At 30.4% G+C, this 15,095-nt stretch overlaps 1 protein-coding gene across 1 annotated transcript in view; it reads left to right on the top strand.

Annotated features, from left to right (window-relative positions):
* The window catches only part of LOC129231665 (protein inturned-like), an 88,541-nt gene that overhangs the window by 50,553 nt on the left and 22,893 nt on the right, over positions 1-15,095 (top strand). The window contains exons 12-15 of the mRNA XM_054866028.1: positions 1,484-1,699; positions 7,256-7,305; positions 11,560-11,661; positions 14,713-14,789. Coding sequence (XP_054722003.1) covers positions 1,484-1,699; positions 7,256-7,305; positions 11,560-11,661; positions 14,713-14,789 — 445 coding nt within the window. The remainder of the gene's footprint in view (positions 1-1,483; positions 1,700-7,255; positions 7,306-11,559; positions 11,662-14,712; positions 14,790-15,095) is intronic.

Here is a 15,095-nt window from a genome sequence, read left to right on the forward strand (position 1 = left end):
CAACATGCTAAGTGTACGGAAAGATTCAAAAACCATGCTCTTCCATGTAGTCCCAGGTAAAACATGATTGTATATTTTAATGAAGAAAAGATTATAAACAGTGAAAAAACTAAAAATTTTTTGAACTCTGCCTTTTAGCTGTTGCCAAAAACAATAAAAAATAATAGTAATAATGAAGTTAATTTTGATGATAAAATTAACAAACTAAATTCACGGCTAAACCTTCGCAATGTGGATTACGCTCTTGAATGTGAATCAAAGAAATCCTCGAAAACCTGCATTTTTTGAAACGTATAAAGTGATCAAATCCACAAATATATGTTAACTTAAGCCTTGAAATTAAATTTTATCAACAAAATTGAACCCTATCATTTTTCATTTTTTCTGCCAACTATTAAAAAACAACTACGTCACTTCTGTCACACAAAAAGGTTGGGGATCAGAAAATCAAAGCTCTAGCATAAAAAGTTTCACTTCAAAACATAAGAGAAAAAAATAAATTTTGCACAAAGCCAATTAAAATGCATTTATTTAACCCATGTTGAAAAATAGTTGATATAAGTGTTACTTTTAAGACAAAGTATCTCTGCTTACTTTTTAATTAATATTTAGATATGTAACAGTCTAAAAAACTACACGAATCTTCACCATCATGAACGTAACTTCAGAGTTACGCTATTCAATGTTACGTTCGTCACACGTCATATTTTGAAGAAAAATATTCATTTCTGTTACATTAAGAGAAAAATGAGTATTATTCTGCATGAAAAGTAAAGTTAAGGAATGAAAATAACGCATTACACTGATTTTACAATAATACTTACCTAAACTTTAGAGAAATTGAGAATTGAATTTCATGTTGCAAATTTAAGGTTGCAAAAATGTTACATTCATCACACTATAGTAATTTAGTTTCAAAAACCAATTTACGTGATTTATGCTGTGTTTTATTGCATGAATATTACACTGAAGTTTTATTCTTTCTCAAAATTAAAAAAAAAAAAAAAGCACAAGTAAATGATTATTAGACGTTTTAAACTCATGTTATACAACAAAACAGAGTCTCTAAATGTTACGTTTGTCATTATGGAATGACCCTGTTACGAAAATTTTCTTAAAGATGTTAAGAAAAAAAAAGCTTCTGTTAATCAGGACACACCTGAACTGAAGCTCATAATCAGTTTTTCAAAATGCACTGATTATGTCAGAATTTTCATCCAACTTATATCTGTTCACTTGTTAGTATCATGCTTCCTTTATCCTTTTGAAAAATTAAAATCAGAAATTTATATTATGTATTAATATTGGAATTTTTTAAGAAAGTGCATGTATCATCAATTTATAAAATGAATGGATAAAACCTGGTAATGAAAAACTCCTTGAAGTTACTTAGGTATAGATTCTGTAAATGTCTGTTAATTCATGAAAACAACAATCTTTTTGTCAGATGTGAAATTAAATCTTGTTTCATTTCTTAAATTAGGGATATTTAATAAGCAATCATTTTCCTAAACATGATTTGTTGGATGTACATTCATTTCTTCATCATCATCATATTTTTGATCTCACCAAAATGAAGTTTGTGTCTGATGTAATCATATGGCAAGAAGTATTTCCAAGTCATTTTGATGATACATCTAATTCAACTGAAACATACACAAGAAAACATGGGCGCTCAGTTCTTCTTGTAGCTGGATTGGTATGCTATAACTTTTCATATATTTGATTTTTACTATAAAAAATTAAACAGGATAGAAATCAGATTTTGTTGATTTAAATCAGCTTGATTTAAATCATGATATAAATCAAGTGATTTAAAAAAAAATTGATTTAAATCAATTGATTTGAATCAAGCAATTTTTGTAACAAAATCATTCTGTTGATTTTATTTTTATAAATTAATTTTGCATTTTTGGACTGTATTGCTTTAAATTTAACTGCACTGCATTATACTGTCTTAACTTCAACATGCAAAACTTCATAGATCAATCTATCTCTGTGTGTAACAACCGATTTTCACTCTTGCAATATTGCCTTTACTCCAAAATTACAGTTTAAAACAAACTAAAAATTTGCAGTTTTTCTTGTACACCATGACTAACATATTTAATAAAAGTAATTGTTCAATACATTGTTTTACACTAAAAAGTTATACGATGGAAACCTTATCTTTAACCTTTAAGAACACGAACGGTTTGAATCAACATAGAAACACGGGTGGTGTACTCTGTACACCAGCATTTTTTGAAGCTTAACTATCAATTTCTAAAGATTTTTCTATTTACTACAATGTCTAGTAATGTTATAGAAGTAGCAAAGATCTAATTGAACGAACAGACAAACACAATTAAAATGAATATGATCATAATATAGTAAAAAATGATAACATTTAATTTGAGAATTTCACAAATTTAAAATAAAAAATAAATAAAATAAAATAAAAAATTTATTCATAAAAATGATATTTTAGTCATTGAGACAACTCATTGGCATTTGTTGTACAACTATTGCAGCTCTCACAAGTATATTTTATTATTTGTATATGCTTTTTGCACAAAAAAATGGAGCATTCATGTGTGATTTCTATGAAAAATATTAAAAAAGAACGAGAAAAAGGCAATTTTTAACTTTAAACACAAGTACCTCACTGAAGGGACCTTGCAAAAAGGGTAAATAATGGCCAGGTGTTGGTCTAGTGACTTTTGTAAAATTTACAGCTGCTTTCTAGCTGAGTGGCGGACTCAGTGCGCCTTCCGTGTTCTTAAATGTTAAGTAAAGCATATAACAAAATCACGTCTTATTTAAGCACACATTATAAAGTATTTATAAATCTTAAAAATTTATTGAATGAATGGTTAGAAAACCTATCTTAATTTTAAAAGTAAGCTGAGTGGATTCATCTATTTTGTGAAATATATTATGTTTGTAAATGTAAAGTAGTTAATATCTACAAATTTTTGAACATTAAAAAAAAATCTGATTTAAATTGAAAAAAATCACCTTTTTTTTTTTAAATTTAAAAAATCACAAACCTTGATAGAAATACAGTTGAACTTGCTTATAACAAGCCCCGAATTAACGAGAACCCGGATTTAGTGAGGAAGTTAGAAAGAATTGGTTAGTACAATGTTATAACTATGGGAGTATAACTTGCTTTTAACGAGCAATCCCCACTTAAAACCAGCAATATATTTGGGATTCATAAAATTTCTATGGCGTTCCAGCTGAGCGTGTCCTTGGAAAACTTATTTTAATATTCTGAAGTGAACCAAAAGTTAGTGTTGAGTCATAAGTCTAGAAAAACAAGTGATGACGCCCCCCTTTTTTAAATTTGTTGGAAAGAGAAGGTTTTGAAAGTTATATATTTGATGAAATCAATGTTATTATTTCCGAGGATATTGTAGCCTAAATTCAATTTAATACAGATGGAAAATAATAAAAGCGACAATAACAACAAAAATGAAAAACTTAAAACTGAACAACCTTCACACTCAGTGGCTTTTGATGTGTTGAAAAACTTAAAACTTTTTTCAAAGTCAGGTTTGGCTATGATGCTATGAGCAAATCAAACTCGATGTTAATCAAACGCTATGAGCAAATGTCTATTACCCTCCAAATAATTAACACAGGGAAAGAGACAGTAAAACAGTTTGAAGTAAATTTACCAACTTCTTTAGTACTGTACAGAAATAAGAAACAAAACAAAGCAAGTATGTACGAATTTTTATGATTTTTCACTAACTCATTTTTTTACGAGCACTCGGTTATAACCAGCAAATATAGCAATCCCTTTATGCTTGTTATAAATGAGTTTGTCTGTATTACCATTTTCATGACTGGTAAAAACCATTCATTATCTTTTAACTGTTTTAATTTGTATTCAAGTTTACCACTGGCGACTAAAAATGTGACTTTTGCAACTATTTTTGACCGTAGGTGCAGGGTTCGGCGATATATATCAGTCCGTATATATCATGATATATATTACGATATATGTCAGATATTTATTTTGAAAATGTCATGATATTTTGATATTTTCGATATTTATTTTTTTAACTACGGTGTTTTCAATACAAAAAATTATATTGATTATAGTAATATTTTTCATTTATTATTAGAATAACCAAAAATTTATGTATTATATTTTTGTGATGTATTAACACACATCATTAATATAACAAAGTAATATAATATTCCTTTTTCACTTGTGTTTTATATTCATAAAATTATTAGTAATGTAACAACTTTAATTCATATTAAAAGTGCCTTATTAAATATTAAACGTTAGAAAAAAAAGAATGTCTTATGACTGTGCAACGACAAATGCATATTATTTATTTCAGAATCATATAACTGTGTAAGAGTAAGGAAAAAATGAGTAAAACAGCTAATACTAAATTATCTTCATTAAAATTAATAAAAATGTAAAATAAAATATTAGATAAAAATAATGAAAGAAGCATTACTTTCAAGCTTTATTGTAAAAATAATATAAGAAAATAAAGAGTGATTAAAGATTTATTTACTATTTTAAATATTAGTTTGTGCTGATTGAAAATATATCCGATATGTTTCAAAATATCGGATATTTTCTATATTTTTGAAAATATCATGATATTTTCGAACCCTGCGTAGGTGACTATGGTGACTTTTTTTGGTCAAAAAAGGCCCTAAAGGAATTGTATTTCCGAAATCAGGGGTGCTCACTGTTGGCCTAGCGCCCCTTAAATAATAATTAACAAGTCTTAACTAATTCATCTCACCACTTATCTCACGATAGTATAAGTCAACTGCCTAATCCTAGTATGGGAGAAATTTTCAACGATGTTTTTCTACCTTCTAATGCGGATGCCTGAAGACGTATCTCACACATGCAGTCGCTGATCTATGACGTCACGATCTTTACGTAATCGACGAATCATCGTAACTGATCGGCACGTGCCCGATGCTCATTGGCCAGGTGCTATGCTGGCGTGTATCAGAAGGGGATTTGGCGTCCACATGCTAATGAGTTCACTTAGGATAAAAGGAAATGTTTCGAGTAGGAAATTGACTTCTTCGGTGTTTTCTCTCTGGCTAGTTGACTCGAGCGCTCGTTTGCTTTTATGCAACGACGCGGGTTTTATTTTTAATAGATAGATAATAGATTGATATAGCTCAGCTCTAGTTCGTGTTGTTTCAAATGTTTTTAATTTAATTTAACTAACTTTACTAAATTATCAAATAAATTTGGTTTTTATTTTAAGCTGTCTTCAATTATTTTTAATCATGCATTTTTAGTCATATATATTTAATTAGGTTATGGCATTTGGAGATTATTAGTCTTGAGCATTCTCTTGCTCATTACTCATCTGGGGGGAGGGGGTCATGGCACAGACTGTGCCATTGAAAATTTTAGGGGGCAGGGTTTGAGGGGTATTTTTCTCATTGGGGGGGGGGGGGCTCTGGCTCTTGGGAGGGGTCTTTGCAATATTTAGGGGAGGGAGTCTTTGCTTTTATGGATGGGTGAGCATAGGCACCCCTGCTAAAATTGGCCACTTTTACCAATTGCAGACTACTATTTTTCAAATCTTGTGATACTCATTGAAATACAAATAGAAAGAATGATTTTGAGCGTAACACTTGCATTCATTCATGTCATGAAGTCACGTTCATCATGTATGTATTTTTCGGCCGATACCGTTCCTGCCCCTTTAAGCACATTGAGCAATGAAGGATGAATGCAAATGTATAGGGGGTATGGGTAGATAGATGTGACAAGCTTCCCTTAATACAAGGGAAATTATTCAAATGAGGCAGTGAGAAAGAAAAGAATGTAAGTGGCAAAACTGAAAAGTTGGAGATAACCAGTACAAATGGTACACAGGGACCGATTTAGACCTGGGTGCTCCGGGGCACCCAGATGTCTTAATCGGTGTGGGGTTCCCAAATATGGTACCCTCCCCCCCCAGAAAAAAATATGAAGGTAAGTGTTGGATATTATTTTGATAGAAAGAAATCTTTAAACTATCATTTTCATAGGAAAAAAGTTAATAATAAAGATGTTTTGCAAAGAAATCATGCAATATAAATCTAAAATAAATTTATGGTTTTCATGTTAGAAATTATTTTACAGTCGCAGATGGAAAAACTATCATATAAATTGTGTAAAGGTAAATCATAATGTGCTTTCTGTGCATCAATGATTCTTTAAATATTTTCTCCTTTGTTTTCTTGTAGTAAATTCATCTCTAATATTTTTTGTTCCCTTTAGTTGGAGGGCCTGAACACTGGTCCTTAAAAAAAAAAAAAAAAAAAAAAAAAAAAATCAGTCCCTGATGGTAGGTGCACTTCTCCTTACTCTTGGGGCAAGAGATAATACTAGTAGCCCTGGTAGATGCTGCTGTACAGCATGCTATAGAAAACAATTTCAAAGAACCTAGCAAATTATCTTCAAACACATTTACTCAAAACTTGAAAATGTCCACTTACTTCCCTTTGCTTTTCACTGCCTAATTTCTTCTTATAAATATATGAAAAACAGTTCATCAATGCAATCTTCTTAGCATGGGTACGATGTGCTCAACAAGTGCATAAAGAAAAATACTTCATTTGTTTTCGATTTCAATCCGCTTCTTATGAATATTTTGGTACTTTTGATAATACAATGTTATTTTGATATATATTACCGAAGATGAACTTATTTTAGTTTTTGTTTTAATAACAAACAAATTTATTATTTTTATTTTATAACTATGTAATTTTTAGCTGTAAAATGTCAATGAGTATTTGATTGGAAGTTTTTTTTATAAGTCTCATTTACTAAAATTAGGGAAGAACGTCGAAGACACTTATATGATTTTTGGGATAACGTTAAGCTGATATCTAAAAATAGACATAAAATAGGCCTTGCTATTAGGTAAATTCAAAGCAAAGTTGAAAGGCCTTGTTTTGTATTTAGCTTTCAGGGACAAGGAAGGTTTTCATGTTAAAAAAGTAAGGAGGGTGGTGTGGCATGGCTAGCACTGTGTAGATATGATAAAAACATTGGCACCTTCAGTGCTAGGTTAAATTTGTAAATTTTCCAGTACCACAACGGCAATTGAATCCTGAGTCGTGGTCAATTGCATGTGAGAGGGGAACATTTTTTTTACAGAAAAGCAATGCTGGAACTCTACTCTGACACCAAATCACTCCTGCTTTATAAACTTCAACTAAATTGTAACTTTTAGTTTAATGCATTACTAAAGAAAATTTTCCCCCTTCCATTTTCTAGCACCATGCTGTTCTTGCTGTTCTATTGGAGGACGGAGGATGTGCTGTTGAGTATGTTTTATTTTAGTTAGATTTGTATGAAATGTGATATAAAATGTGACTTCTATGAGAATCCTGACAGTTTTAGTTAATTTAAAATTTTCTTTCATTTCTGAATGCTTCATTATTTCACTATTGAATTTAGTTGCAATAGAACTACCATGCATAAGTGTTTTGATAAGTTAATCAATGATTACACTGGTAAACAAAGATTTTGCCTCATGAAACAATTATAGTGTTTCTTAGATAATCTTTGGTGCTGATTTCAAATATCCAATAATCCAATCAGAATTGATCTATAACCCAGTTTTTGTACAACAATAGGATTTATGTTTTTCATTTTTCCATGTGTTTCTGATGTTAATAACGCATAATTCACTGTTAAAATCCTATCATGGAGACAGGAAATATGCTGTTAGGTAGTTAGGTTTGCTGTTCTGCTGTGGTGAGGTATGGGTCAATCCCATTGGCACCAATTTTCAAGCTATATGCTTCCTGAACTAAAACATTATCTGTACTTTCATATTTGAATGCAGCCGTGAAAAAATGTTTCGGTTTTTACTCTCAGGATTTATTAAACTGTAATTGTATTGACTATGTGTGTATTTGAACATCAAATGCATTAAGTGAGGCTTGGTGAGGCTCTTCCAAAACTAATATAGCAGCTATACTATTACACAAGAAAAATATGTTGCCTTTGGTACTACTAGCATATTCAGTTAAAATGAAGGAAATCTATAAAGATTCAAAAATTCTATCATATAAAATTTAGTACAACACATTTCAGTGAATTAATACTTTCTGACATAAAATGAAGCCTCGTTAAAAATAAAATATACAACCATAATACAAACAAAATATATGGTAAAGTATAAAGGATTAACTGCTTGGGCTTAACACAATTTTGTTGTTTTCTGTGCGAATGAGACGGTATGGCTAGAAGAGTAGAAAAAGAATGGCTCCATTATTCCACCAGCATTTCATATTAAATAGGTTATTTTCAAAAACTTTGTGATGATTGTTAATAATATTGGTACTGGGTTTCAATACTTAAAATTGGAATTTCCATGTATTAGTAATGTATAGCTTAACAAAGACATATTTTCAGAGTGCCCCCAGCCCCCCGTGCAAGTGAACAAATGCTTGCCAATTATTGATGGACATTTAAGAGGGATTTTCCTAAGGCCAATTATAAAAAGAAATGAACAATAGCTAAATTTTGTTATTTTTTAAAGTAATAACCATGCATGGGTCATTCCATACAGATTCAACGGATGAGTTCACTCGACCATTTTTAATTTTTTTGAAACTGATATCCCAAAATGATGCATATGAATGATGTTTAAAACCACTTTTATTTTTTCTCTAACCTTAACCCTTGATTTTTTAGGGGTCATCAAAAGTGATTTTTGCAGTCAAAAATAGGACTTTTAGACCTTTTCATTTTGGCCAAAATCTATTTGAATTACATTTATGGCAGTTAATTTTACACTTTGATGTTAAAGTGCATAAGATAATAGTCTCACATGCTGAGTTATGTGGGTGTAACTTAATAATTAAAATAATGACAACAGGTTAAAGTTCAAGGTCAAATGTAAAATTTTTGCTCATTTCAAAGGGTCATAACTCGCTTAGGGGACGAAAACATAAAATGAAATATAGCAAAAACTAAACACTGTAGTCACACTAATGAGAAAATATAGCTGTAATTGTGTGTTTGTTTACCCTTTACAAATTACAGCCCCTCAAAGATCAGAAAATTGAGAAAAATGACATTTTTAGACCCCTGTAAACCAAAAGGGGATGGAATTAAAAATGAAATTTCTTATCTAATTGAATATTCCATTCAAGTACTATACATTTTATATACATTGTTTTGTGTATTTGATTTGTAAAAAAGATACAAGTCTTTGAAATTGAGCAATTTTGATAGTTAATTTACGCACTAAAACAGAAATAAAAAGTGTGAAAACTTTATTGCACTTTCTTAAATGGCCTATATAATATATTATACTGATAAAACATATTTTAAGTATAAAAAAAACTATTTTAATTTGATAACTTAGAAATATTTGGACATGAATGAGTAGTTCATACTTGATTGACAGCCTAAGTAGTTAATTTATAGACTATCTATACACACAAATTTTCAATACACACAATTATATACTCTGTACATTAACATATCTAAATTGCCTTAAACATATGCAAAAACATTATATATGCAAAATTTAAATTTTAAAAAGTGCGTTTTTTATTTCTTGTTTGAGTGTAGTTTTGAAAAAATGAACTCACCTAGTAGTCTTATAGTTGTAATGGTGACTCAAGTATATGGCGTTTTAAAATGCTTTACCAAGGCACATTCATAATTTGATACTTCGAAAATGTACTAGGAGCAAGACAATGACAGGGGTTCTAAATTTAGTGATCAACACAAGCTATGTAATAACTTTTTTGACAATAATGGGCATTTTTCTTTGATAGTCTTTTTAGTAACACACTATTCTTCATACCTATTGCTAGGGGACAATAATTTTACAGTGATAATATTTAAATAGGGTGGCATAAAGCAGTGATTAAATGTTGTATTGGGAATTTTATTTGCTGAGTCAAACCTTTCTTGCAGCATTTTTTCAGCTAGTTTAATATACTGAATGCTCACAAGGATACATGCAATGGTTAGTAGCAAAAATGCAGAAGGTATACATTTCTGTAGGAATTAAAATGTGACTTCTAGTAGTTATTTGCAAGCTAGTCTTAGTAGTATCATTTCTTTTTACGGTTCTTCTGATTCTGTTACAATGTCCACTACCGTGTGATATTCCCTAGAAATGCCATTCAGCTCTCAAGTTGACATCCGTTTCGTGATTACATAAATTAAGAAAGTTCTTTCTATTTTTGTTGTGTATTTGAGTAAAGTATTTCAGTACGCCATATGCTGTGTCACCACCAGAACTATAGTACTACTGTGTGAGTTCATTTTCTTAAAACTACACCGAAGCAAGAAATGAAAAACTCACCTTTTTTTTCCTTTCAACTATGTAGATAATGCTTTTGCACGTGTTTAGGCAAGTTACATAAGTTAATGTACAGAGCGTATGTTTGTATGTATTGAAAATTTGTGTGTGTAGATAGTCTATAAATTAACTACTTAAGCTGTCAATCATGTATGAACTACTCATTTATGTCCAAATATTTCTAAGTTATCAAATTAAAATAGTTTTTTTTATATTTAAAATATGTTTTTTCAGTATAATATATTATATAGGTCATTTAAGAAAGTGCAATGAAGTTTTCACACTTTTTATTTCTGTTTTAGTGCGTAAATTAACTAGCAAAATTGCTCAATTTCAAAGACCTGTATCTTTTTTACAAACCAAATACACAAAACAATATATATAAAATGTATAGTACTTGAATGGAATATTCAATTGGCCAAGAAATTTCATTTTTAATTCCATCCCCTTTTGGTTTACAGGAGTCGAAAAATGTCATTTTTCTCAATTTTCTGATCTTTGAGGGGCTGTAATTTGTAAAGGGTAAACAAGAACACAATTACAGCTATATTTTCTCATTAGTGTGACTACAATGATTAGTTTTTGCCATATTTCATTTTGCGTTTCTGTCCCCTGAGCGAGTTATGACCCTTTGAAATGAGCAAAAATTTTACATTTGACCTTGAACTTTAACCTGTTGCCATTATTTTAATTATTAAGTTACACCCACGTAACTCAGCATGTGAGACTATTATCTTATGCACTTTAACATCAAAGCGTAAAATTAACTGCCATAAATGTAATTCAAATAGATTTTGGCCAAAATGAAAATGTCTAAAAGTCCTATTTTTGACTGCAAAAATCACTTTTGATGACCCCTAAAAAATCAAGGGTTAAGGTTAGAGAAAAAATAAAAGTGGTTTTAAACATCATTCATATGCATCTTTTTGGGATATGAGTTTCAAAAAAATTAGAAATGGTCGAGCGAACTCATCTGTTGAATCTGTATGGAATGACCCGCATGTGAATACACACATTTCTTTCAAACTTCCATTGTAGGTCACAAAAACATCTGTACAAGATGGAGAAAAACTGTTTTACTTATTTAAATTCATCTCACCATTTTATACAAATGGCAGGTAGTTTTCACCATGTGACAAAAAAAAAGTTATTTTTATAGCCCAGGGTTACTTTTCATATGTAACCTGTATATAAAATTTCTGCTTGAACTGGTTAATATTGAATTATAAATATATTTTAAAATTTTCAGGGCTGGTGAAATTATTTCTCCTGATCCGTTTTATGTAGAAGAAGTTCAGAACACTCTGATAATTTTACAAGATTGTGCTTTACTTGCAGATGTTGAAAAGATGTAAGTACTAACTTTGCTTTGAACACTTTTTTTTTTTGCTTTTAGTATTATGCATATATTTTTGGATCATGAAAATAAAAGTTAGCTTCATTTTATATGTAATCGAAATTTTACCTGCTGTTGGCTATATTATGTGAGTCTGGATAATATTAGTCTAAATGTACAAAAATTATTGATTTTCTTGGATTGTGAAGAAGAAATTTTTTTCGATTGGAAATAAAACTTAAAAAATAAATAGAGAAAGAAAGAAAAAAGACTTTTGATTACTTTTTGAAATTCTAACAACGTTAGCAGACATTATTTTGATAAGATCTGCTAACTGTAATAAGTGGAACCTTGATTATATGCACTAAAAGTGATTAAAATATGCACTAAACTGTCTGGAATATGCTCTAATGATCTTCACTAATGTTCAAAAATGTTATTGCATCTCAATAAAATGATTGTCCTTTCTATTTTTGCATTTGGTCATCGATGCAATAAATATATATTCAATCAAAATATAAGATACTACATGTCGAAAAAAAAAAAAAACTTCCAAATGCTCTAAACACCATTCTTGCTGATTCTTATGTAAAATGACCCCCTGAATCTAAATATGACCCCCGCCCCATTGTTTCTCCAGTTTCATAGTTATTATTTTTATTTAGAAGGCAAAGGTGCATTATATTAACCATTAACACTTGTCTAAGGGATTAGAGAGGCACAAAGTTCAAAAGCATGAACATTTGGAGCAAATTTGGAGACTCACATGTAAAATATTTGAAAAATCATCAAAACCAAAATCTTTTTTTCTAAGGGTTTGTTTTAGTTTTTTTAAACTTTTCTTGATGTAAAACAAGAGTATCAGACTACTCCTGTGACCCCCATGTCTGAAATTAAAAAAATATATATATTTTACTTTTTAAGCGCATCACATGTTACATAGTGAGAGTCGCATCACAGATCTTCAGCTAAAAAATTTCCTTTATTATTCTGCTTGCATTCAGATATAATTAAGGTTAAAAATGAACTTTAGTATGCTGATAATAAAGCATTAATATATATTTACAAGATGCGCTGCATAGGTAATGCAACCAAATTGATAAAAAATCATGTATCGAATACATTCGACTGTCGTTAACTCAAAGTCCCTAGGCACGGACTGAAACCTGCGAGTAATTTGTAGTTCGAATCATTGGAAGCTCCTCTCCCAGCCTTTTCAAGAATAATTTTTATCTCCTTTATCAGGAAATAGTGCATAATGGATAGACTATAACACTTATAGTTTGAATACAAATAATTATTTAGGCTACTTAAAAATGTCTTAATTGAGAATAAATTTTATCAAGATACTTCAAAAAAAAAAAGTATTTTTTGGCTGTTTACATTTTTTTATGGCATCTTAAAAGGTCATTAAGTTTTTATGTCATAGGCCCAATTCATTTTCTCTTGATATCAGTTTATATTGCTTCTAAACGACTTGTTATCCTAAAAGCAGATTATTTGAGTCATTCAGAACATAAAGGCTTCTTTTTTCAATTTTGCCAAAAATTTAAGTGTCTCCATTGTACCATTTAAGTGTCTAATTTACTCCATTGATTAGCCAGCAATAAAATTTTAGGTTTTCAGCCACCGCAAAAAGTAGTCCAATCTGCTACTTCTCATGTAATCTTGGAACACTGCGCACATTAAGGAGCACTATCGTAAATAAATAATACCCCTCACACAAGCTGATAAGCAAAGCAGTGTATTAAAGGGGGAAAAAACTTTGTTTTCTTATTTAGGCTGCATTGTTATGCATAAATTCAATTATGCTATCATTCTCATGTGTTAACTACTTATATAAAATGTGTTTAAAAATGAACTTTTTTTAAATTGATAACTAAACGTGGGCTACTTTGGCCCAGTACTTTTATTTTTTTCTCATTCTTTTCTCAATAATTTTGTAACTATTTATATTTCCAAGCTGTGGAAACTTGTTTTATGCATCTAGAGATCTCTTAATTTAATTTTTGAATAGTGATCAGTTTATTTCCAAGTATTTTTATCCTTTATTATTGTTTTTTATTTGGGCCAATGTTACCCTTGCATTTGGGTTACTTTAGCCCATTGTAGTTTTCCCTATTTAAAATCATTGTAGAACTAACTAGAGCCAAAGAAAGACTTGTGATCATAGGGAAAAATATTTATTTGAAAGAAAAATGCATTTTACAAGAAGTTTGAGTCACACAGATTTGTTTCAAGGAAAATTATATTTAAAAAAAATGTGCGTGCATACCTAGTTATTGTCTCAGAAATTACCGACTGAGAACAGTCATCTTTTCATCAGTTTTGGAGGTTGAATAATTTTATTAAGATAACACCATTCGAAAAACAAAGGATCCTAAATTTTCGGCCACTTCCAAAAACGTTCCTTTTTTGGTGCGTTCCATGCTCTCAACATTCGCTCCTTCTCTCGTACGAACATTGGAATCCTGAGCTCATTTCATTCTACAATAATAAAATTCCGTAAACTTTCCTACAAATTAAACAATATTTGTAAAAAGTAGATGCAACTGGGTAAACCTTTTTCTAAACCTCCTGCAACTTTTAATTCCACTACTTGTCTTCAATAATGAAAGCCATGTAACTGAGGCCTGATGAATTGAGTCTGCAATCTCTCTCTTTACCAGTTACCAAGAATTCCATGTTCTTTCTTGTGTTCTCTCTGGCGGATTTTTTCCAAGTTTTATGCTGGGTCAAAGTAGGTTGTAATTTTTAGATTAAGAGATATGTTGTTATTGTCATTGAAAAAATATCCTAAATATAAATGAGAAGTACAACTATACTACTTCATAGAGTATTAAATAATGCTCATAAATAGGTACTTAAACTCTTAGCTCATGTAGAACTGCTTCTACATGGAGAAGTTTGAGAGGTTATAAAGGCATATATGTTAGCACAAGAAACACAGAACCACTAGTGTTGCGACATGAGCAGAGCTATAGATTAATTGGTATACATAATTGAGTGCTTGGGATGCTCTCTAGTGGAATCTGTCAAAATATGTTGAAAAATTGCGCCTTGAAGGTTGACAGAGAATGTTGTATCTTTTACTCCATTTGGGCCAAAGAAGGACCCTGGGGTCAAAGTAGCCCACGTTTATGGTAACACTTGTATCAGAGCTGGGAAGGGGGGCGGGGATGAATTTGTTTCACTAGTGTTTCTTTTCTTTTTTTGACACTACATGCAACAAGCAGCATATAGCAATATGTATTTGAAATAAGAACAGTGTGCGAAATAGATAATATTTTCCATGAAAGGTATGTAATGGATGAAAACTGCAAACTCATGCAAAAAAGGAAAAAAAGAAAGTTTCTATGTGCATGTTGTTTTTAAAACAATTTTGAGGTCTGAAATCTTTAAATGTTGATTTTGTTCGAGGACATTACAAACGTTTGCAAAATATGAGA

The sequence above is a fragment of the Uloborus diversus genome, chromosome 10 (assembly GCF_026930045.1).
Source record: "Uloborus diversus isolate 005 chromosome 10, Udiv.v.3.1, whole genome shotgun sequence".
NCBI lineage: Eukaryota > Metazoa > Arthropoda > Arachnida > Araneae > Uloboridae > Uloborus > Uloborus diversus.